At 41.2% G+C, this 25,937-nt stretch overlaps 1 protein-coding gene across 5 annotated transcripts in view; it reads left to right on the top strand.

Annotated features, from left to right (window-relative positions):
- The window catches only part of cdk14 (cyclin dependent kinase 14), a 156,328-nt gene that overhangs the window by 106,221 nt on the left and 24,170 nt on the right, over positions 1-25,937 (top strand). For 4 of the 5 annotated variants that reach the window (XM_028016631.1, XM_028016629.1, XM_028016634.1 and 1 more), the window contains 2 exons: positions 1,495-1,634; positions 6,161-6,311. In XM_028016631.1, coding sequence (XP_027872432.1) covers positions 1,495-1,634; positions 6,161-6,276 — 256 coding nt within the window. In that variant the 3' untranslated portion in view covers positions 6,277-6,311. Of the gene's footprint in view, positions 1-1,494; positions 1,635-6,160; positions 6,312-23,894; positions 24,095-25,937 lie in introns of those variants that run through there. The other variant, XM_028016630.1, reaches the window with a different exon arrangement.

The following is a 25,937-nucleotide window of genomic DNA, read 5'->3' on the forward strand; positions in this document are numbered from 1 at the left end:
CGCCCTTATTCATCCCAAAGGTGTTCTATTGGTCTGAGGTGAGGAGTCTGGTCATGCCAGTCAGATTTTTTCCCCACCAAACACCCAGGTTTAAGTTTTAAGTAAGGTTTAAGCACTGACTGGTGCAGTCATGTTGGGACTGGAATGAGTCATACCTAAGTGTTCCCTCGACCAAACCCAGACTGATGTCTCCACTGCTTCACTGGCTGCATACTTTACACAACTCCATCTGATATTTTGTGTTGCACGTTATGATTTAGGTTTGGATGCAACTGCTCAGCCATAGAAACCTGTTCTACGAGGTTGTTGACCTAATCTAAAGGGTAGATGAAATTTGGATGTTTGTAATCATAGCCTCTGAAGAAAATTGTTAACCTCTGCTCACTTTTTTCTGCAGCATCTGCTGACCCAGCTCTGTGGGTCTACCACTTCATGGCCGAGTATCTGTCATCTCCAATCACTTCTACAGTACTTTGTCACAATTCCACCAACAGTTGAATGTGAATTATTTAGAAGTTAAGAAATTACAAGTGTCACAAGTGACCTTCTATCAATGTATCATTCTGGAATTCATTGATCTCTTGAGTGCTACATGTTCTTCTCCAAACTTTTTAGAAGCATTCTGCATGTCTGGCTGCTGCATTTTCTACACCTGTGGGTGTGGAACTGATTGGAAGAACTGAATGATTTGCAGGGGTGGGTGACCACTTTTGCCAACAAACTGTATCTTAAGGACACTCTGACAGGTTTAGCACGCGTTAACATGAATAGCAATCCGTAGTTATGAATCCATCAGTTTAAACTCTGATGACTCTTTGAAAAAAAAGAGTCTGTGCTGAAGTTTTTTAGTTGTATGGGAAAGAACCCAGCAGCACAGGCCCTGATGGACTTCATTAACTTTATCTCTGCATCCGTGCTGAGCGCTACAGAGCAGAGATTTATTCCCTCACACATCTTTTTTCTGCTGATAAGTCCGGTTTAGATCCCTGTTAGGAGGCAAGGGAGCAGCTGTCAGAGTGGGTGGAGGGTTTGGGAGGTGGAGGAACAGAACCCTCAGGATTTTACAGTTGTTCTCGGTACCACTGAATAACATCATGTTTATTTAATGCAGCTGATGACTAATTACTCTGTACCTCTGTTTATTTTCTCTCCCCCTCAGCGTTGCGAGCTGCGGCTGGTTCACAAGTTCACTACTGTCAGCACACACTCACACACTCATTCTCTTTCTTGGCTCTTGCTGCAAGGACTTTTATCTTATGGTGACCCAGTCATCATGAGAGCTCGCAGGAGAAAGTCTGTGGCATGCTCTCCTTTGCCTTTGCATGTGTGTGTTTCTCCTCTCAAGTCAGCAAACCTTCAAAGTAATGAGCAGCAGTCAGCAGCTATGAGTTGGAGGATGTCAGTCTTGTGAGTGAAGAGGAACAGAGCGCCGCGCTCTGTATGATGTTTGTTTCTTTGATCAGTTGAACTAATTAGGTGTGTTTTATGTGTCAGGTTGGGCTACGTGGACCACGCTGAGGAGTTGGCCTCCAGGTTCCTCCAGTGCTTCCCAAAGAACCGGCTGTCAGCGCAGGCAGCCCTCAACCATGAATACTTCAGCAACCTTCCTCCACGGCTCTGGGAACTGCAGGACAGTATGTAACTCCTAATGTCTCACCACTTTTACACACTGCAGCTGTAAAGCACTGCACTGCACAAGAAGCACAGAGTAGAAGGGTGTAGTTGAAGACAAAGCTACATTTAGGTAATTCAGGCTTTTAACGCAGTCAGTTTCATAATCTCAACATTTAGTTTTATTTAGGAACAGTAAGAAAAATCAATGGAAACAAATAATCCTTGAAATATAAAATTACGTGTATTGTTAACCCTCTTGTGCATGTTTGCCCATGCACAAGGAAAACATGCAAAATCCATGCAGAAAGACCCCGGGCAGGGAATCAAACCAAGGACCTTCTTGCAGCAAGATAACACCGCTACCAACTGCGCCACTGTGGAGCCATGACTAAACTCATAAACTATATTAAAAAAAAAGTAAAAAAAATACTGCTAGAAAGCTACGCAGATTATGAATTTGAGCCAACTGACTGAAATCTTAGAGCTCAGTAACCACCTGGTGGATCATTTTGTTTGGCGCTTAGTATTTCTGTCTGAGCATCGTTTTTGGCTCCAGGGTTAGCAGGTAAAGAGACGACAGTGACACAATGGCTCTCTATCTGTTCCTCTTTTCTTTCCCTTCCCTGCTTTGTGCTTTGGTACAGTCCTTTCCTTTTGTGTTGAGTCTTCACTCTGTCCTGGTCTGTCTGTCTGTGAGGAAGACAGCCAGGAGCAACCTGGGCTTGGTTTTGATCATGCACAGAAAGCCGGTCTTATCATGCGGATGCCGTTGGGACAGTAAGCCCAGCCGGTCCTCTGCTGGCTCCTGCAAGTATTCTTGGTTTGATTTTCTGTCTTCTTGACTGGTTGTTTGCCCAGAGAAAAGTACACTGAGGCTCTCTTTAAATAAGCCAGGGCTCTGAAATTTCAGAAACACACAGCTTTTAGCTTTTACCACTCATAGCTTTCAGCATGCCTGGGGTTTGGAGGCACATTTCCCTCATGCATTCTGAATCTCAGAGTTAGAGGCTTTAGCCACGGCTTCACTTTCAGGTTTTATTTCAATTAATCCTTCAGAATTGGGTTGTTGCATCAAAGTATGTCAGATATGACTACCTATCCATATTCTTTGACACGCTGCACACACACATTAGCAATCCCTTAAGCTGTTATTCATTAGCACGGAGAAAAGCCAGCTCAACAGACCTGAGTGTGCCACCACTGACAGGGTGGTAATTTTAATTGGAGAATTTCATTTTTAATTCCCCCCGATTAAGATTTTTCTGCATTATTAATCCTGTTATCAGCTCCCAGCAGGCTGTCGTGTTGAAAAAGAAGCAGAAAGCAGCGGTCACTGACAGAGAGGCAGGAAGGAGATGGCTCATTTAGATTTTTGTCATGCTCACTCGCTCCTGTTTTCCCCGCTCTGCCTTCATCTCACTGTGTTCTCTTCAGGCAGAGCAGCAGAGCAGAATGAGGAATAAAACCGTTCCCAAAACCAGGACGGGAACGGAGCAAACCAAAGTACCGCTCGCCTCTGTTTTCCCTTTGCCTCTTTGTGGGGACGAATGTGTTGAATTGTTTCAAGCAAACGGCAGAGTGAGATTAAAAACTAGTTAATTACTTAAATGGTGAAGTGGCTGCAGCAGTGGGACAGAGGAATAAAATGTGCATTGCCACTAAAAGCGATTATTTGTAGGTAGCCATTTATTCCACCTGAAAACATCCAGTTTGATGTTCCAAATGGAGTTTAATTCAGAGGAAAGAAACAAAAACCTAAAATTCCAGAAAAAAACCCTGATGATTTCTGATCAACTGAGTTGAATCGATCATTTGTCAGTCATAAGGTTTTGCGTTTAAATCTTGGTTGGAGTTTCTATGTAAGACAAATCAATAATAGTTACAAAAATACAGCATTATTACAACAAGTCTGTAAGTCGAGTCGAGCAAATCTCAATCTCGTAATCTGTTGATGACAATGACAAATAAATCTTATCCTATCTTATCTTAAGTTCATTTTTGTTTTTAGTTTTTTTTTATAAAATCTTTTAGTTGATCACGTTGCCTTCTATCCAGTGTTGGGCAATGTTGGAGATGGTTGCTGTGTTTAAGAGGTTTCCAAAGTGTGGCTTGAGAGCTATTTGATGCCCAATGAATGATTTTTTTGCGGCCGCTGATCACAATACTGGAATGAATCAGGTCTGTCCTATAAGAACAACAAAATCATTTCTAATTTATTAACCATGCTTCTGCATTCATCTTATGATGAATGTTGGACACAATGTCAAGTCATGATGTTAGCATCTTGGTGGAGAAGTGAAAAAGAATCAGTTGTTTTTCTCTGAACAGCCCAGCAGCCAATAGAAACATTCAAAGCTGTCTGACTGCTTCAGACAGATGTATCGACTTATTGTTTAAACAAGGCCAATATAAAGTCAAGTAAATGTCTCATGCTCTCCATAAAGATATAATATTCTCATTCCTCTGCCCCGCTATGTGTTATCATATAACCCAGAGTGATTATCAGAAACAATGCCTGCTTTATTGAAACCATAAACGTCTTTGAGCTCCTGTGGCTCCGGGGATTGGACTGTGACATTTTCATTTTGATCTGAGTGTGACAGAGTGGGTGCCTGAGTGTGGAGGGGCAGAATGCTAAGCCTGGGATAACAATAGGAAGAGCCGTTTCCTACTGGATGAGGATCAGCTGATGTGGACTGAGAGCAGAACTCCTCCAGGCCCTCTGCCCTAAGTTTTTGAAGAACATCAGCTCTTTTCACAGTGAATGATGAGAATCGATTTCTCCCAAATGGAAATTCCAAAACTGAAGTCAGGAAGGAATGATTCAGCAATGCTGCAAATAGACAGGCGTCTTTGATGTATCAGTGATGCTGTTGTCTGTTTGAAGCACTCTCTACTCTGGAGACAGTAGGAGACAGTCCTGGACACTCTTGGACACCCTGAAGCCTTCCTCTCAGCAGCTGAACTTCTCAAACTTTATCATCCAGAAAATTCTTCTTTCAGCTGAATTGAAATCCAGCATCAGATGGACGTAATCATTAAATGGAGGTAGATGAGGAACATTGTTTGGAGTAGAGCTGGTGTTGCTCCAGTCTGTTGTGGTTAAAAAGAGAGCTAAATGAAACAGAAAAGCTTTCTAGCTACAACACTGTCATCAACTACATCCATGAGATATGAATCATGATCAGAATAATGAATCTTCCTCACTAGTAGCTGAAATAAGATGGCTGGACTCTGCCTGAGAGAGGCAGAGGAGCTTAAAGCTTCCTAGCAAGTCTTGATAAAGACCTGCTTCTCCTCCACATCACACGAAATCAAATGGGGAGTTCAAGCATCTCCTGGCCTCTCTGTGGAGGATTTGTGAGCATCTACCTGTGGGAGGAGAGCCTGGGGCCGTCAATGGTCTCACTGGAGGGAATAGATATTCCTTTTGCCCTGGCAAGGCCCTGGGATCCCTCACATTTAGTCAGAGTGTGTTGCTAGGCAGAGTGATGTCTGGGTTTCCTACCTTGACCTCTTACTACTGAGATCCCAACTTAGATAAGCAGAAGGCATTGGACAGAGGACGGGTGGCCTATGAGCGCCATGTTTCTGTGAGGATAATACACAGACATGAAATGACACCAAAAGAGTGCCTGGAAGTTTTTATGGCTCTAGTATTTTCAGCTGTAAAAGTCCTAGAGTCGCAAATCGAACTCTGGACAGCTCCATCGAAGACTAATATTCTTTGTATATGAGGCGGCCGCTCGGCCTGGGAGCTCAGCCACACAAAACCCCTGGGAGGTTTAATGAGTAAATGCATCTTTGTTCTGCAAAATCGACTTTTTTGAGCTTCACAACATCATCATTATGTTATTCCCTCATCATAAACATACATGGAGTGTTGACTTGATTCTTTCTTGCATGTTTGAGAAATCCTTTAATCTCTATGGCAACCATTCAGCTGTGCGAAACGCCTGGATGGACCTAGCACCGTCTACGAGGCACAGCTTCTCCTCAGCGTGGCAGCTTCAGCCTCACTCAGCTCCTTCAGACTAGACAACAGTAATTAGCAAGCACCTGATGGAACTGTGCATCTGCTGAGCTCATTCTAGGAGTTTCTTCTCAGTGAAACACTGGTAAAAATGTTGCTAAAGGGTTAATAGAGGATTGATGTGGTGATGACTTCCTGAAGCAGGCGTTTTAGAAAAAATATTATTTTTTAAAGAGACAGTCCCAGTTTCAAGGTGTTCAATTACAAAGTCAAGTTTCTTTTAAGTCATACTAGGTTTGAGACCCCAGCCGGGGATCTTTGTTCTTGGAGTTTGCATGTTCTCTCTGGGTACTCCAGCTTCTCTCTTCAGTCTAAACACAACTGTTAGGTTAAGTGGTTACAGGCTCTTCCCTGCCTCTCACCTCCATGATTGCTGGTGAAATGCAGCAGCCTCCCACAAACACAAGCATGTGTAAACAATGGATGGATGTTTTTTTCAAATGCTTGCTTAAAAAATGCTTTTCGCTTCCAGCCGGCTCGTGTCTAATCTTCATGCATTTGTTCCCCCTGCAGTGTCTTCTATCTTCACTGTACCAAATGTCAAGCTGCAGACAGAAAGCGGGGACAGCATACAGGTGTGCGCACGGAAGAACAGCCACGGGAAGGCGTCGTCTGGCAGCAAGCACTGACCTGCGGCAGCATCCTGCACATGACTGCCTGACGGGTATGTGCTCATTAGCATGGACGCACGCACACACACACTTACAGAGGTCTACTGCAGCAAAACACACAAACGTTAACTTCAACATACAGAGATAAACCTGTATTTTGTACAATACCTTAGAAAAACTCAAATAAAGTGTTTGTACAGATTGAAATACTGCTCATTCAGAGGGCCCACACAGCTGTGTTTAGATTTTATTATTTATTTTGAAGGTAAGTTTCTTGGTAAATGACACAGCAGAACTGTAACAGTGAATAACATCAAATCTTTAGTCCAGATGCATCGATCCGATATTAATATCTGCATCATCCGGATATTGAAAAGAAATTCTAGATCAGATATCGTGACAATATGCCTGACCCAAAAGAACAGATATATTCCGTCTAATTCTATGCTTTGTGCGCTGAGTGAGATCATGCTTTATGATTTAATTTGCATTATATTTAGAATTCCTAATTGGACTTTCTGAACCATTTGAAAGACCAGTTTTTTACATGTCTGACCAAAGTAGTCAAGATGTTGTTTTCATTAGAATCACTTTCTTTATTATTTATTATTTGGCTGTTCTACTCCAGTGAGGGAGAACCCTAACCCCACTCCTAGTCAGGTTGTTAGTCATGTGACTCGTGATGTGAAAAAAAGTTTTTCCAAATGTGCTGATTTTGTTACAGCCATACAACAATTTCATCCTAATGCCAAAAGTTTTTTATTGAACAACATAAGTTTTTTGAAATCGCCATGTTTCTATTAAGCAGATTTCTTTTCGTCTTACCAATTATGCACAATTATGTAGTCTGTGGAAACGCAGCTACTGTCATTTTGTCGGTTGTTTGTTACTTGTATTAACTGTTGATTGATTATGTGTAATTGATTCAAAAAGTTAACTTGACATTTCAAAAAGAAATAAAGTGTAACCTCCATTAAATCTGACGTGTTTTAAAGCAGACAGTGATGCTGGTGGGGCTCAGTCACTCCTCTGCTCCCCTCTGGGCCTCAGCTGGGTCATCAGATCTGTGCTCTCTGCACTGAATCTGTAAGAGAAGGCAGGAAGAGATGGAGGTTTGTGTCTGATGGGAGAGAAGGGAGCTCCATTCTTTTCAGATGGATCTTTCATTCACAGCTTGGATAAAGAGCTGCTATTTGCATGTAATGCGGGGCGTGGAGGTCAGGCATGCGGGGGATAATGATTGGTCTAATAGCAGCACTGGGCGGAGGAGAAGATTATCTATATAATCACTGACAGGTGCAAAACCACGTCAACTCTTCACTGCAGCTTCTGCAAAATATACCTCTATTCCACTGAGCATCCTTAAGTGTGTGATCCCTGATGTGGAGGGTAATGGAGTTTCTGTGTGTTTGTGTGAAAGGTGGAAGTCACCCCACTGAGGAAGCTGTGTCCTCTCAGCTGCTGCATTTCCATTGAAATCAGCCTCTTTGTCCCGGCCTCATGCTAACGGGCCGGCAGGCCACAAGAGCCGCCGCCTAATCCCTCCGCTCTCGTTTTCATCAACACACTGACAGATTACCCAAACTCACAGCTGTACCAGACCAAAGCTCATACAGAAATGGTACTCTTCTTCAGATTGTTGAGTTCTTATAATATGCTAAATTAACAATTTTACCTTAAACACTGACTTAGAAATTGTTGAGCAATTGGGTTTAGATAATAAGTTAATATTAACTACATTAAAGACTAAATGTTTAGCAATTGGTTGAAAGAAGTCTCTTAAATCTGTCATCTGTAATATATTCGAATGATTTTTAATGTGTTTTTGATGGACATCAGAAAGCACGCATTACAAACCCAAAGAACTGTAATGGTAACTCTTCATCCCACTGAATGCGCTGAACTGGTTTGGTTTAGAGTGAATTATATCCAACTGCTGTGTGTTTGCAATTGTGCTTTGAAAGCTGTGTCTTTCTGAGCTTCTGCAACCATACATGGATGAAATATTAGGAGTATGTGTTGTATAAAAGGCAGCCGTCTGTTCATGGAATTTGTCAGATAAAATCCCAAGTACTAACAGCGAGAAGACGGAGAAAATGGAGGCAGAGGTTTGTGGGAGCAGTGCAGAATTTTTGTATTTTTTATTGTTGTTGCGTCAGTGTTGTATTATTTATACGGGGTGATGGAGGCAAGCCGCTTCAGACGGAGCAAAGACAGCGAAAATCCCTCCACCCCTTTCTTTTGTGGGTCTTTTCCCAGTGGGCAGGCTTTGTGCTGGCTGGATGGCTGCCTTTGAGGAAACCCGGGCTTCTATTGAGCTGAGAGCGAGGGCCGGACCTGGCCCGTCCTCACTGAGACACGGCACTACTACAGCAGCACAATGTCTGTCACCACTGTGGCCAGAGAGGAGGAGAAAAGAGTGAAGGTGGTATGAAAGAGAATGGGGGGAGGAAGGCTAGTGGGAGTGTTTGATTTTGGCAGGGAGGGAAGAAAGAAAGAAGGTTTTTGTGGTTTAGAAAAAGACGAGCAGAAAGAGATAGGAGTGGACAGAAAAGGGAGGCAGGGCGGAGAGGAGAAGGGAGGAAACGAAGAAAAGACAGGTCTCTTTACAGTGATTATTTCCATTCTTTTATGTTTATTCATGATTCTACATTATTCACAAGATTAGCTGATGCAACTTGGCTTTCAGGGTGCGCAACAGCTCCCGCCATTAGTCCACTCCATGACCACATAGCCAGGGACAGCCGCCCTGTCACTGAGCCCCAGCACACTTCACCACAGAGGGCCTGGATGCAGCATTCACAGGAAGAACGCATGACAAAGCATGAAACCCGTTCAGACAGCCAGAGGTCTGCCAGCCCAAACAGCAGGCTAGGAGCTTTTATTTTGAAAGCAAACAACATGTGCCAATAAACCTCATTAGAGTTGTTAGAAAAGATGAATATTTGTGTCCAGTGATGGCTGCATTTCCATTACAAATGTGTCCAAAACTTTGTTGATGTTCTGCTAATGTCGAAAAAACACAATTTTGCAATTGCTGTGATTCTATTGAATAAGAAATACATGAAACAGTGAATAGGTTTGTTTACACAAGAAGTCATTAAAAAGGGAATATTATTTCCAGGCACACAGTGCCATTCTATAGCACAGTCAAGTAACTGTTAACATAGGTTGTTATAAAAATACTATATATCTATCAAATACAAATTCAAATTACAAATTTGACTTTTTAATTAAACATTGAAATTGGTATTGTCTCTTTAAAAACTCCTGCTCTTTCTGAAACTCTGCCTTCAGGAAGTTATCACAACATGGCTGCTCTATTTTTACCACTGTTACACTGAGAAGTAGCTCCTATGATGAGCCCATCATAGGAGCTATGATAGAAACTTCTGTTCAGTTCCAGGAACAGGAACTGAACAGGAGATGTTCAGTTCCACCTGGTGGTTGCTAATTGCTGCTGGCTAGTTTGAAGGAGCTGAGTGGGGGACTGACAGGGGAGGGCTGCTCTGTGAGGCTGAAACTCCAAAGCTTAGAAACTGCAACTCTGAGGAGGAGCCCAAATAGATGAGTCACAGTTTCTGGACAAACACAACAAAACTGCAATTAACATGAAATGTGTCTTTACTTCCTGTCACCCTCCTCATATTTTGCAGCAGTTGTAACATCTTGTTAATGATCATGTGACTCGTGTGATGCAGAAAAAGTGCACTTTTGCAAAACACATTAATATCGATACAGCTGAAAAACAATCTCCTCCTAGCACGGAAACGTTTGAACAAAAAACATGTTTTTCTTGAAATTGTTGTGTTGCCATCAAACAAGTTTATTTTCTTAATTCCAATTTCCACAATTTTAAGGTCAGTGGAAACGCAACTACTGACAGTGAGCAGGGACAGGGCGTGATGTTAATGCCTTAACAGTCACACTCATGTGACTGAACCCCTCTGTTCTAATGACAGTTTTAATTAAACTGACTTTAGCATCTTATGTCAACACTTTTTCTAGATACTGTATTTAACAATTCTATTGTGATGTTTAAAATAAGTTTATGTGAAGCAGAACATTGAATGCAGTCTTCAAGGATGCATTCAAAGCATAATTCATGTGTGACTGATATTTCAGTTCACAAGGGTCCATAGACTTGTAGAAATTCCAGACATTTCCTGACTTAGCTCTGGTGAGTTCTCACTCCTTTAAATTTATTTTAAAATGAAATGGCTGTTGGCTGGTACCTGGAAAATGGAAGAAAGAGGAAGTGAAGCAGGAAATGAAGCAAGGAGAACATTCATGCAGCGATACTGAGAGCACGTTCAAGACTTGTTTAGGACACCTGACTTTCCTTATCAAACAAAATTGCACATTTCCACACCTGCATTGCATCTTGGGTTTACATTGGCTTGAAGACAATGTCCTGTGTGTGTGTGTGTGTGTGTGTGTGTGTGTGTGTGTGTGTGTGTTGTTCTGGTCACCTGGCCACGCTTCAAACAGAGCAGCAGCCTTTGTACAGAGAGTCGGTGCAGTCAGCCATCACAGGTTGCTGTCGGGACACTCCGGCCCTGAAGCATCACTGTGTCACTTTGAAGATAGCAGCTACAGGCGAAACGAGACCGTACTGTCCAGAATGTAGAGGAGACAGCTATTTCTCTCTCCACATACTCTCACACACACACACACACAACAGCCCAAGGAATCCTCTCTGTGACGGTAGTGTTTTGGCAGGAAGGAAGATAAAAAGCAGGAAAGCTTCATTGCTTTGGAACCATTTCTCTTGATACTAAAAGCACTATTTGTCCCCTGGTGTTTCTACACTGATGTCTGCCTACTAAAGCTGTCACTGCCCCGCACTTCCAAAGTCAACAAGACAGAAGCAGAATATACTTCAACTCTGTAGTTAGAAGAAACAGATTTGTGCAGTCAACCAAACGGCCTGTCAGGAAGTTTTTCTAGGTAGAGGACAAAGTGATTTAAAATATTTCCCTGCTGTGAGCCTAAGGGAGGGAAGTGGGAAGCAAGGGAGGGGGGGGGGGGGGGGGGGGGGGGGTTAGGTGAGGTGGGGGAGATAACCGGAGGCATTGCCTTGAGAAACTGAGAGCCTTCTGTAAAATCAGCTGGTTTTACTTTCCTACTGCCGCTTAGAAACACACTTTCATTGCCTGTCAGTAACCCAGGCGTCCATTTCATCCTGTCTTCAACGGGAAACATTGCAAAGGCTTCGGATGTCAGCTACAACCCTACGCTGTGTGTATTCAAGCACACCATGATTCTAGCCTGCAACCCAAACTGATGCAGACAGAGAAACTGGAATGTTAAAGCTGTTGGACATTATTGGTTTGAATGAGGCTTTGCAGTCTAAGAATCTACAGCCTGGCTTTAGTTTCGGTGGTAATCTGGTATGAACAGTTTTCCAGCTCTTCTTCTCAGGAAGAAAATCTTTCTTCCTGTGAGGAAGAGTAGGTTGAATGGACTGAACTCACACAGCCCATTTAAAGACTTTAACACCTTGACTTTTGTTCACCCATCCCCACCTACCAATATGTGCAATGATACATCACTATTAGAGCTGATCTATAAATCAATAACAGCATATATTACAATAGACATGTGATCAATATCAATAGAAAATAGGTTCAATACAATGTTTAATGATTTTGCTGAACATTCTGGAGGATGTTGGCAGAACAAATGCTTTAGCCGCTGAACCTGTCATGACTAGCTAAGCAGTTAACTCACACGCTCCAGTTACCTAGCAACAACCTGTTGAGACACTTGCACAGCAGCAGTTTCAGGATTTGCCACTGTGCCTCATAACTGTATGAATGACAGAAAATGAGTAAAACATCTAGAGAGGAAACTGGAGAAAACAAGAAAAGTTACCAGTTTGGCATTATTTCAGATATCTGACACAAAACCAAATCAATAATTATCTATAGCAACTGATACGAAATCCTTACATTGTGATATGTTTTCCATATGCCCACTTGGTAACATCAATAACTAGATTATTGGGTGCTGCAGACAGTGGCAAGAACTTATAGAATTTGCTGTTTGAAGTAATAGAAAACACTTTGTGGGACACGGTTACATCCTGGGGTGATGGAATAACCGAGCCTCTTTAGTGTGTCTGAAGTACCGTGATGGAGTCATGACTGAGTGTCTGACCTGAAACTTGTGACTTTCAAATCAAGCTGCAGTGAAAACGAACCTCTCCTCTGCATGACGGAAACTGTCAGGACTCTCTCAACATCAGCTCTGACTCGCCGTTGCATCATCACAGAAAAATGGAGTCTATTTCAGACTCGGATTCTGCTTCATGCACATTAGCTCTGGGTGGATTTTCCATAAGTTTGTTTTTTGATTTGCAAAGCTCTTAGCAGGGCAGCAGATCAGGTAAGTGTTGCTGTTGTTTTGCTGCAGGCAAAATACTGCTACTAGTTATGATTACACAAATCATTCTTATTACAGTAATTATGTCTGTTCAAGCCCCCAGCACATAAGATTAGCAGGGAAGCACTTAGGATAAATAAATCAAATCATTTCTGTGCGTTGCCTCTCTGCTGACGGCTTTGATTGACAAGTCAGAGAAGCTCATGTGATGAATACACTCCATCACAGTCAGAGGAGAGGCAGAGCACTAACAGTCTCTCTCCCAGTAGCTCCTCTGATACTGACGCAAGAGCAAGAGAAAAATATTTGACATCCAGCTACATCCTGACATAAACCATACACACCAGCACATGTATTTGATATCTCTGCATGTAGAAAGTGATGCTTTTAGATGATGTGCTGTATAGCTATCCATAGGCATATACTGTAGTTTTAGGCACCCAGTTTAAACCAGAAGTATAGATACACAGAATAAAAAGATGCATAAACCTTTTTTTTTCCCTTGCCGTCTGGAGTTAAATCAGTTCAAAATTTTTTTTTTTAATTAGCATTCTTTTAGTAAGTTGGAATCACTAACTGACTTAAAACAAACAAACACCTGACTGACCAGGTGTGTTTACTTGTTTGACATGATGAGATATGACACAATAATGAGAGAAAGAAAATGTCTGGTATTTATTCATTAATGTATATTCAAAATCAGAAGTTTACAGGCAGATTGATTATTGCATGCAATGAGGAAAAGCCCAGATGTAACAAAAACACTGTATGTAGATTGTCATGGCACATTCAAAACTACAGCATTTCAGCACGTTTTCACAGCTGGCAGTGGCTAGTATGTCAATTTCTGCCCAAAGCAACCAGAACTCGTAGAGTTCTGATTAATATGGGTTTCCAACCCTCAAAGACAAGAACATGTTGCTTCTGGAATCTTAAAGAAGCTCTTCCTCTACTTGAACAGGCATTTGAACCTTAGCAGGAGGCTTTAAGGGGTGGGCAATCCCAGTCCTTGAGGGCCAGTGTTCTGCAACTTTTAGATGTGTCCCTGATCCAACACACTTCAATCAAATAGCTGAATCACCTCCTAAGTGCAGTCAGATTCTCCAGAGTCCTGCCAATTACCTCATTATTTGACTCAGGTGTGAAGTTTTCCAATGACAAGACTTTTCCTCAGCCTGACATTCAACCTCAGTCACACAGCCAGTAGCATCAAGGCTAAGAACAAGAATCTTTGTCTACTTTGAAAACAATCTGTGGTTCACTCTTAAAAAGAGAGGCTACATTCCCAGGTATTGTATTCAACCTGTATGCAACACAGCACAGCCATGACAATCAAGTCAGCCAGGGAGAAAACCCTCTAAAACGGTCAGTTAATGATCTGACAAAGTTGGAGTGTGAACTTAGGTTTTCTAGAAATGTAGAAGTCCCATCTCTTTGTTCCTCAATCTTTTCCATCTTGCCATCCTTTTTGTTTCTTTCTTCTACCATATGGCTTCTCCTAATGAGCGCTGCTCACGTCCCGCCTTCCTTTTTTGCTTCTCCAAGGAGAAAAGAAAAGCCGTTCCTTCCTATGTGATGCGTCCAACAGCTCCTCTAACAGCAGCAGCCCAGCAGTGTCAAATGAAGCATGCTAATAAGACTGACATTGTCACTGTGCCTCAGGCAACATGGGGGGATCATCAGTAGTTTATTTTTTTTATTTGTGGCTTCATTTTGTCCGTCACTGTGACCACCTCCAGATTTTTCTGAACTGAAAGATTGTATTATGTTGAGAAATTTTAGTTGATATTTGTTTCCTAGCGACTGCAGTGATGGACCATGGCAGTTTAATGGAAGCCACGTGACTGTCAGTGTTTCACTTGTTAATCTCGTCTTCTAAAAGTTGAATTACAGTACGTAGAATCAGTCTTACTGTCCACATCAAGGAAAGTTTCTTCAATGATTCAGCATAAAAGTTCAAAACAGCGAAAGAAAATATCTTTCAAGGCTGCAGCTCTGATTTTGGAAATTATTCACTTTAAAGTAGATTTAGACTTTCTTCTTCTGAATTTAAAACTTGATTATCTGTTCAGACATCTAAAAACAATATTACAAATTAGTCTATTCCCCCTGAAGGTTAACATGCAAATCAGACACATGCAGTCTGGAAGAAAGATGTATCCTAATTAACACAAACACCTTTTCATTCCAATGATTCTTGTGTTACTATTTTGTGTCCTGACATATTTGGTCTTTTCACATGAACTTCATGAATGTGACTCTTGCCTCTGTTGTTCAACATCTCATAGCCGTGTGTATCTTCCCATCCAAGTCAGGAAGTGGTGGTTGGACAGCAGAGCTTTTGTCCAGTGAACATTTAGCTGCTGAAGTAGTCTGAATAAACTGAGGGGCTTTTGTGTGGGCTGGAGGTGTTGGCGTGTTTTTTCAGGCAGCGCTCAGGCTTCAAGGACAAGAAGAGCAAAGACATGCACTGTTTTTATTTTGTTTTCTCTTTGACTATGAATGAGAATATTTTAATTAAATTCAATTCACTTATAATATTCCAGTTCACAACTAATTACACAAACAGATACAAAGTCAATTTGATCCTAGTTATTTTCAGTCAAGTTCAGTTTTTTTATTCAAATTGCTCAAAGCTTCTGGCAGCATAACTATAGAGGGTAACAGTTTATTTGAGGGGGTGTGAATAAGACTGACATGACACCGTCATAAACATGACATTACACCTGTCATGAACATGAGTAAGTCTTCATGAATATTTATGACTGTTGTCATAAAGTGTCATTCGGTAAATCATGACACTTTTAATACAAAGCTGACATTATTCAAAATGTCTTTGTTATGACAACTTGACATTAACCAAGAATCATCATATGTCATAAATATGTTATAACATGAGTCATAATAATGTTAAGTGTTATCACACCGTCAAAAGTTTTAACAACACAGTAATTAATATTTCCCCCTACCTGAAATAAAGCGGAACAAGTAGGACCAACAATAAAGATTTCATTAAGCTTTATTACACTGTCAAATGATTTAATAACAGGCATTAATAATTCTTCTTACATCAAGTAGAACAAGTAGCACCAGTTACAAAGGTGCCAATAAGTGTTATTACAGTGTCATTAATATTATCTCTTACCTCAAGTAAAGTGAAACAAGTAGCAATAGTTATAAAGATGTCATTAATTGTCATTACAGTGTCAAATGCTATACTAGCATAGTCATTAATGTTACGTCTTACCTCAAGTGAAGTGGAAAACACTGGACTACTTATAACTACCATCATAGCTGTAGAACAAATTTTATTCCAATTTGTACATTGGAATCAAACAAAGGATTACTTGTTCTTCAAACAGAGGGTTTAACTTCTGGTCAGTATAATGCAACTTCAACAGTTCTTTCAACAGTCCTAACATTTAATTGATTTGATTGTGTCAGCCATCTCCTTGTTAATAAGACACATACTCATATGTATAATATTACCAGATAAAGCTATATAATTTTTAAAGTTTAATCAGTAATACTTTTATAACAAATTCACGATTTCTTGGTTAATGTCAAGTTGTCATAACAAAGACATTTTGAATAATATCAACTTTGTACTAAAAGTGTCATTATTTACCGAATGACTCTTTATAACAACAGTCATAAATATTCATGAAGACTCACTCATGTTCATGACAGGTGTTATGTCATGTTTATGATAGTGTCATGTCAGTCTTACTCACATCCCGTCAAATAAAGTGTTATCGAAAGAGATACCACAGGAAAACATTAGCCCCTCTATGTAACTACAAGCTTAACCAAATAGGAACATTTTAAGACTAGCCTGATGAGTAAGCAGGGTGTCTGCCTAAAACTGGGAGCTGATTCTACCTCAAAGGATCTGCCTCATGTTCTACTGTTAGAATCTCTAGGAACCAACAGTAAACCTGCAGTCTGAGAGCAAAGCTCTCTGTGAGGCACATATGGACCAATCAGAGCTCTGATGTGTCATGGAGCTTATTATTAAGTTATTACGGCCTTTATTTGTGAGAAGGAGAATCTTAAATTCTGTTCTGGATTTGTCAGGGAGCCAATGGAGAGAAGTTAAAACAGGAACATGTAGAATGGATAGAATTAGGCTGAAAGGTATATTGTCTATTGTGGATTCATGGTTGTGCCATGTTTTTTGGAAAAGCAGCTAATTACTTTTAACCATAAATAATCAGTATAGTAACTGGATTGTTTTTTTGTTTTTGTTTTTGTTTTTTGTTTTTTTGGGGGGGCGGGGGGAGTTGATCTGTTGGACCGATAAGATTTAAACCAGTCTGGAGCTGTTCCATTGATACCTTTATGTTCATTTCATTCTAAGGGAATATTTAATAGCAACTGTGTGAATAGCAGCACTGAGATCTAGTTAAACCTGAACAGACATCAATCCATTATCTGAAGCCAAGTGAATATCATTAGTAACGTTCAGCAATGATGTTTCAGTGCCGTGACTGAAACCCTTCGAACAGGTCGTTAGTTCAGATGCTCACACATTCTATTAGCAAATACTGTACATTCTCATGGATTGTATTTAAGAAAAGAAGATCTGGAATTGACTAACACTCTTTCATGTAGAGGAGGTTTATTATGTAATGGGTTCATCATGCCAAAGCATACAAATAAGAAAACGTTCAACACACTGGTTTACATTTTTTTGCAAAAAAAAATCTAGCTTCAAACAGAAGAAGCAACCAGAGTCAAAATAAGTCTCTGCCACAAAACGAAATGGAGATGTGCACCAGATGAACCCACAGAGTTCTGAGTTCTGCAGCATGGCCTCGGTTCAGGGTGTTACGAGGACACAGCCAACCTGGGAAAGATTTACTAGAAGGAGCTGGTAGTTGGCAGATAGTTTCTTCAGCTACCTGCCAAGTTCCAAGAAAAACAGCAGGAGAGTGTTCCTGACATGATAAAACCCCCCCAAAAATGTGCAACTGGATCATAGAAAGCAGGGCTGCACAATGTACCACCAGTAAATCATTATCGCAATATTCGTATCACAAACAACTGTTTGAAGTGCGATCATTTTTGGCTGATATATGACAAGTGTTTCGAACATTTTTAATGCTAATGTGATATTTAGCTATTTGGACGGAATTTTACAGCAGCAGATGCTCACAGGCAGACCTAACTAACGTTGCCCAAAATGCTAAAGGTCACAGGGTGTAGGAAGAACAGATGATATAGAGAGGAAACAGGATAGTATCTATTATTCTGGATGATAACATCATCCAGATAATGGGGATAATATTATCGCCATTGCAAGATTTTCTAAAATCATGCATCCCTAGAAGAAAGCTAACCCTCTATTTATTTTGAAGTACTCAAGGTTGAGACACAAGAGCTGATCAGATACTACTCCTGCCATCGCAGAACAGAAAAATGAGGCCACAGTTCACTCAAGATCACCAGAACTGGACAAATAACCAACTGGAAAATTCTTTCCAGCTTTCAGATGGTTGGGTCAGAATTTGGTGTAAAGGCATGGCAAATATTTTCTAAGGTCCCCAGAATGCCACCGACCACAGCACGATGATGCATAATGTCACAAAGCTCACACATTCTAAAGGTAGCTTGTTGAACATTACAATGAGTTCACTTCTCTCCACTGGCCTCCTCAGTCACCAGATTTCAGTCCAGCTGGGCATCTTTGGTATGTGGTCGAACAGAAGATCTGCATCATGGATGATCATCTGTGTAATGCTAGCAGGTTAGCATCTCTCAGGGATGTTTCTGACAGCTTGTTGAATGTGTGACCTGAGGTAAGAGGACAGTTCAGTGCAGTTTGGATGAGTTCTTATTAGGGACTGGATTTTAATGCAATAAATTTTGTTTAATTAAATAAATAGATTTTAACATGTTAAAAATTTGAATGCAATTAATCATTAATCTGAACATACAAAAGTACAGAGCCGGAACCTGTATCTAGGTTTCAGGTACGCCCGTAAATCTGATGCACTAGTGACACCCACAGTCGACAAAGAAGGACGACAAAGCTGATTCTCTTGGTCCACTGGGGGTTAAGTGTTGCTTCTAGAAATTGTTTGGCGCTGGAAAACACTATTGTTGTCTTCAAGTTGTGCTAAAAGTCTAGAAATAGCATCTCAGTGCTGAACATGTAGCACCAGCACAGATGCCCCTAACGCTAACGTCAGCGTCCACAATCCACATTTCTACCGAAGTTCCAATAATGCTCAGGAGTTCTTGAAACACTGGAAAGCTCAGTGGATATTATGGAATTTTGAACCAATCTGAGCCTGGAAGAACCAAAATAACAGATGAAAAACAGTAGAAATCTTTATTTTTAAGCTCAAATGTCTATTTATTCAATAATTTTTATATAATAATTTCAATAAAGCAGCAAAGAGTTTTTTAACTAAAAATGTTGATTGTTTTGTCAATATTTATTTTTCAATTAAAATGCAATTAATTAATTACAGACCTGCAATTAATTCTATTAAAATTTTAATCTAGTCCCACCACCAGCTCTGCCATATTCCTGTGTGCTTTTTTGCATAATGCTATGACTGTTCAGTTCTAATGGATGATCTCAGGTTCAGGAGAAATAATTGCAGGTTTAGTCAATAAGAGCAAAGTCACGTACTTCACACTGGCTGCTGGCTCCAAGCACATGTCTTGTGACCGCGGCTCGGCACCACATCTATTATCCCAGAGTTCATCAGCTAGCTGAGGCAGGAAGTCAGCAGGAGACTGACTCAATTTGAATTGGACACGACTCGCAAATTATTCTCCCGCAGTGGCGTGTGCATGCTAACGGCACACTGCAGGCCTGTATGAGAGTGAGTGGTCTGCAAACACAGGGCCCAGTGTACGTGAGCACACACTGCAGGGGGAGAGGAGCAGAACAGGCTGGAAGTCATCACATGAAAGGCAGGAGTGTTACAGGAGAGCGCTGGAGTTTAGAGCGATTGAAGGGAAATATTATGATTATTAATACACTTTTGAAGTTGTATTCAGTAGACTTGCCCCTGCAGTGAGATAAGTGTACTTACACTGCCAGCAGGAAAGATTGGCCTTCACCCTCTGACAACTTGGTGAATACTAAAAGCAGGATCTGTAAACAGGCTTTTTCAATAAGACACTGTGGCCCATGAAGCTCAGCAGTTATGTGAGAAACATCGACACTTCTTCCCTGTGTTGCTTTGTTTATTTATTTGCATTAATTTGTACTCCTATACCTTTAGATCAGTGTTCCCCTATCCTGGTCCTTGTGGCACACTGCCCTGCATGTTTTAGCTGTTTTCTTGCTTCCGTCCAGGTGATTTCACTTGACAGGTGTTTACTGAACTGCAATCAGATGAATCAGGCGTAGCAAAGCAGGGAGACATCTAAAACAGGCAGGACCGTGTGCCACAAGGACCAGAGCTGAGAAACACTGCTTTAGATCATTTTAGGTTTGTTCCACACATGACAGACAGGGGAGCTGTTCATGTGCGTTTATATTCAGAAGTAGTATCAGTAGAAGTCATGTTATTCGCACAGAGTACAGCTCACCTTAGTTCTTCACTGAGACTAAACAAAAACACCAAACAGACCATCATGTGGCTCGGTGTTAGAGCAGGCGCACCATATGCAAAAACTACTGTCATTGATGCAGCGGTCCTGAGTTCGATTCCCTTCCCCGAATCGGGACTTCTCTCTCTTCCCAACTTGTTGTTGAGCTGCTAATGAACACAAGCCGCCAACAGCCATCTTGGGGCACTGGATGTCTTATTGAACTTTCAGAGATCAAAAGATCTTTAAGAAAGGTGGGGATAATATATGTCATGTTATAATCTCATTCTCCCCTCCTGCCTTCCTCACTCAGTTCCTTCAGACTAGCAGCAGCAGCAATTAGCAAACACCTGCTAACAACTACTTCTCAGTCGAACGCTACTAACAATTGTGGTGAGGGGCTATGATGATGTGCTGAAGGTGGAGTGTCTGTAACAGCAGGAGTTTTAAAAAAGACAGAGCCCCAGTTTCAAGGCATCAGCTATGGTACAAAATCAAATTTAATTCAAGTTGTTTTAAATATATACAGCATTTTCACAACAAATGAAGAACCACCGTTTATGAGATTGTACTATACAAGTGGACTATGTTCCTGGAAAACACATAATCTCTCCTTTAAGAGATTTATGTCCCATCACTTTACCAAAGATCAATGTTTTCGGTACCATAAAAAAACCTCCTCGTGTTGGCAACAGCCATCATCCCAACAAGGAGGATCTGCTGAGGAAAGATCCTGCTGCTGTGGTTAGCAGGTTAAGCAGTAGGTGGAGGTGGGAACGGTGTGAAAGGAGAAAACAGTTGAGTCTGGCAACATTTTATCAATTTACTGAGCCAAACGAGCAAAAACATGAGGAAAATAAACAAAAGCCAAGAATGAAGAATAGACACAAATAAACCTTCATTTTATGAGGTTAAAATCATACCAGCTGGTGGAGGTAATGCACCAACTTGTTTGCCAAACTATAAAATACTTATGAGCCTGATGTGGAGTAAAAATGAGATTTTTCCACATTTTCCACATTAATTTTTCTCCCTGGCATTGCCTTTCATTCCTCTTCACCCACAGAGGAAATCCAGTCCAACAACCAGTAATCTCACCTAGTGCACCAACATGGCAGGCGGTGTTGGGGGGCCATGCAGGTATGACTCTGCAGCACAGTCTTCATCAGACCTCAGCTCTGACTGGCTGGCTCTAACGCAAGATTACATTCAGACTCTGGTCCGCCTCCAAACCCTGGACTTAGTTCAGTTGAAGTGCACTCTGGTGTAGTTAGAATGCATATGTGAATGCCAAGCAGACCGGAGACTGCTCTAAAGTAAGAAAGCAGACTTCAGTGCCGGGCATTGTGGGTAAATACAGCCAAATTCAATGAGAGTCTTAGTGCTAGTTTGAAAAATGGTTTATGGTCTTTTGTCTAAGATAAAAGAGAAATTCTACAGCCACTAAAATCTGGCTTTTGAGAAGAAGGAAATTGCGCACAGTGTTCATTTGTTCATTTGATGCACTACAGTGTGGAAGTGAACCAAAGTAGCTGAAAATGTAACAATTGTTACAATTTTGGTCCCCAATCAAATCGGGTCTAGTGGACTATCAGGGGAGAAAACAGCTGTAGTGCCAGTTCAAATCCAAGCCAATCCCTGAGCCCTCTTAGTGCACAGAAACTGGTATTACATGTCAGGGATGCATTGAGTAAAATGGGACTAGTTCAGCTCAAAACTGTATGGACAAAACAACTCATATTTTATAGGGAGTTGTAGCTTCTTTTTCCCCTGATTTAATTTTTAGAGGTGTTTAGTAGATTATGTTATTGTTTTGATGTTATATGTTGTGATGTATGTAACAGGTCTCTCTTGTAAAAGAGAGACTCAAGAGATTTTCCAGTATAAATAAAGGATTATATATATATATTTCAGAGTATCTGGGGATTTTGGACATGTCTGGAGGGACTGATCAGACCGAACAGATTAATGGTGAAAATGAGAGCCTCATCAGGTCTTATGTGATTCTAATCAGCTCTGCAGACACACTGCAGCTTTGTTCTGCATGGGCCTCCTGCTCGCCTGTCACAGAGAAGACTCTGAGGCCAGAGGTTTCCCTGGCAGAGCCGTGCTCCGCCTGATCCCCTCAGGGCTAAATACAAGCCAGCACCTCCCCACAGCCCTCTCTGTGTCTTCCCATGCCCTGGCCAGTCTGTCCTGTAATGGGTTCACTCTCCCATGCAATCCTTTCACTCTTCAATGCTCTGAGTATCTCTTTTGCTGCCTTTTTCTCCCCCCTGCCCCTCACCCTTCCTCCCAGCCTCCTCGTCTCTGTTCCTTCATGAGTGTGTCCATGACTATAGACTAAGGTAGATGGATGGATGGAGGTTGGGGGTGGAGTTAGTTGGTGTTTATTGTCTGATCTGATGAGGCCCATGGGGAACACATTATGCTGGACTTTGTCTCAGTGATCTGAGCTCTTCCTGCGTCTCTCTTCAGAACAGCAGAACAGGTTCCTACTCACTTCTGACATCACAAAACCCAAACCTGCAGCACAAATAAGCACATCACTTTCTCCCAGTTGGCAAAACTATAAAACATTTTGTTACGCATTATGTTACAGCACAGAGAGCAGAGGCTTCCTTCTGCACCATTCTTCTGCCTTAATGTATGCATGTGACTGGTTAGGCTGGTTGAACACAGAGTGGTGAGCAACAGAAAAGAGACGGAGGATTGCGCGGAAGCTGTTGCATTATTCATCGTGTTGGATAAGGTTTAATTAAAAGTGCTGCTCGGCATTGTGAGGGGAATGAATGTGTGTTTTGCCTCGCCTGTCGCTGCCTCATTCACGTTCGCCATGCTCGACTTATCAAAGCCGGGCCTTCGCCCCTCCTCTTTCACTGGCATATGTTAGCATAATTCCAGAGCTGAGAACTTTGGCGTTACGGGGAGAGGCAGAGCTTCACTGAGGCAATGCTGGAACTCACTGGGATTCTGTAAAGAATTCCAACAGATAAAAGATCCCACAAGGTGTTTATGTTGCTCCTGTGTGTCTGTACAGCATTATCACACTGGAAGAGAGTGTGTGAACTTCAGAGTTTCTTTGTATTTCTTCCCTCAATAAACCTGTCAAAGAACATTTAAAGTGGAGGAATTTTATCAGATCTCCTCTCTGACTCTTGATTCCAAACATTTATCTCAGCGTTCCATGTAGCTTTATATTGTTTTGTTCTGCCTTTGTTCTCGTTTGCAATACCACACAAACTCAGATCTTCGTGCAATTTAGGGAGACCAGTATGTGTAAAGTTATTGAACTGTTGGAGGAAACCGCTGAGTCCGCTGACAGAACCCACTCATTAACAGGGAGGACATGCAAATTCATTCAGAAGAGGAATCCTGTTAGCATTTAAACCCAGAGCCTTTTAGAGCCGGTTCTGCCCTGCATTCAGCCTAATGTCAACTTCCCAATCTATAAATCTGACTCAAAAAGCACTTTGTGAAGATTATCTATAAACAATACTCACTATTTCTGATCTTTGATCAGTAGAGATGAGACTTGGCAGGGTTTAACAAAAGAGTATTCAGCTGAAATTAACTGGAAGCACAGTTCACCATTATTCACTTCATAACAGGAGATATTAAAACTCAAAACAAAACATTACACCATGTGTCTGGGCTGTTAGTGTTTTTTAATTTTGTTGGCCTTTTGTTCACAGGTTAAATTGGAGCTAGCCCACCCTCAACATTTGATGAAAAGACGTTTTTCCTTGTGGCCCAACAAAGACCTGGTGCCAGCATAGAGCCAAATATTCTAGACCTGAGAGGAAACTGAATAATGGGGGAGGATTAGGAACATCCTAACCACTAATTCTACCATCAAACTAGCAGTTAGCTGCATTAAAAAGCTTGTTATTAACCATTTGCCATCTATTTTCATTCATTTCAGTATTTAGGATGATGTGAAGAGTGTAGTCTAGTTAAACTGATACGGAACTATTAGGTAGATTGATAATCAGCTGTTTAACAATTTCTGTGATAGTCTAGAGCAGCGATTCCCAATTCCGCTCCTCAGGCCTCTCTGCTCTGCATGTTTTAGATGTGCCTCTATTCCAGAGCAGCTGATTCAAATGATTGCATGACCATCAAGTGCTGCAGAAACCTGTTGATCACCCATATATTCAATCCAGGTGTGTAGCAGAAGGGAAACACCTAAAACATGCAGGGCAGGGAGGCCTGAGGACCGGAATTGGGAAACGCCGGTCTAGAGCAAACATGTTTTACTTTCACAGTCAAAGTTTAAGCATGCATTCACACCAGCCCTGCTTAGTCCACTTTAATTGAACGCTAGTTCCTTTGCCTAGAAAGTCAATTTCATTTGGGTGAGAATGTGTATTCAAATTCTGACGCGGACCTAAGAAGCTAAATCTGGTCCGCCTAAAACCCAAACCCAAACTTCTTCTGAAGTGAACTCTGGTGCGGTTTGAATGGATATGTGAACGCCAAGCGGACCGGAAACCGCTCCAAAAGCAAGAAGTTAACAGCAGTGACGGGTATTCTGGGTAAATACAATCAAAGCAAACACTTGGGTATGGCACTAGCAGGAAAAATGGCTCATTGTCTTTTAATAACAAATCCTACCACCCGCTAAAATCTGACGCTACCACATTTCCTGACAAAGGAAGTTACACTCAGTGTCTTCTTCACAGGTTTCCATGTTGTGTCTTTCAGTGGTTCTTGGTGCAGTGCCATCACAGGTGAGGAGGAGAACAAGTTTTTCATAGTTTGGCAGTGGAAACATCCATAAAACATCAGTTGAACTTAATTGTTTTGCTGCAGAGAAGCTGCTTTTAATCTTGTCATTTGTTGTTGGTACTTTTACTAGGCCACAACCGTCATATATTGCGATAATGAGGGAAGTGGTTAATTCCTTGACTATTAAGACATAGCTCTTTAGTTTGAGTCTGACTGCATCAATAATCTTTTTATATCCAATTTATTTACTTAAACTATACAACATGTAGGTCTGATTTTATTTTTATTGCTGTGTTATTTGTTTGGAATATGGAAAATTGTATTATAATTTACTGCATGAATAACAACTGAGTAGCCAATGTTATATTAAAAGCTCTATTTATAAGTAGTGCTGCCACATAGAACAAATACTTAATGTCATCAGGACAAATGGAACTCTATCAAAAATCTATTTCAGAGTAAAAAAACTTTTTCTGTATGTTTTGAATAGAGTCAAGACAAAAAGCACAACCAGTATAATTCCATGAATTACCATATTTTCATGGTGAAAATGTTTAGTGTATTTAATACCGTATCATGTAACGGTGTGAGAGGTGGTGAGGCAGACGCAGCAGACCCAGGATGCCATGAGAAATGATGGTTTTCATGAAAAATAAAGTCAACACAGTCCAAAACTAGTCCAAAAACACAGGCAGCACAACTGAGCGGAAGCCAGGGCTCAACGCCGGTAGCAACAGGTTTTACAAATGGACACACGAAGAACTGAGCGCACATTAGACAAGACGCCAAACGAGACGAGGACCCGACAAAGGCACAGACACACAGGTGACACTAAATACACAGGAGGTAATTATGGGGACGAGAAACACCTGGGGACAATCAAGGGGAAGACAGGACAACATGGAAACTCAGAAACACAGAAACTCGAAATAAATACACAGGAAAAACACGGAACATGACATACCGTTTTGCACTGACACTTCCAACAACGTAAAACTAATTCTATT

This window comes from Xiphophorus couchianus, chromosome 5 (genome assembly GCF_001444195.1).
Source record: "Xiphophorus couchianus chromosome 5, X_couchianus-1.0, whole genome shotgun sequence".
In the NCBI taxonomy this organism is placed as follows: Eukaryota; Metazoa; Chordata; class Actinopteri; order Cyprinodontiformes; family Poeciliidae; genus Xiphophorus; species Xiphophorus couchianus.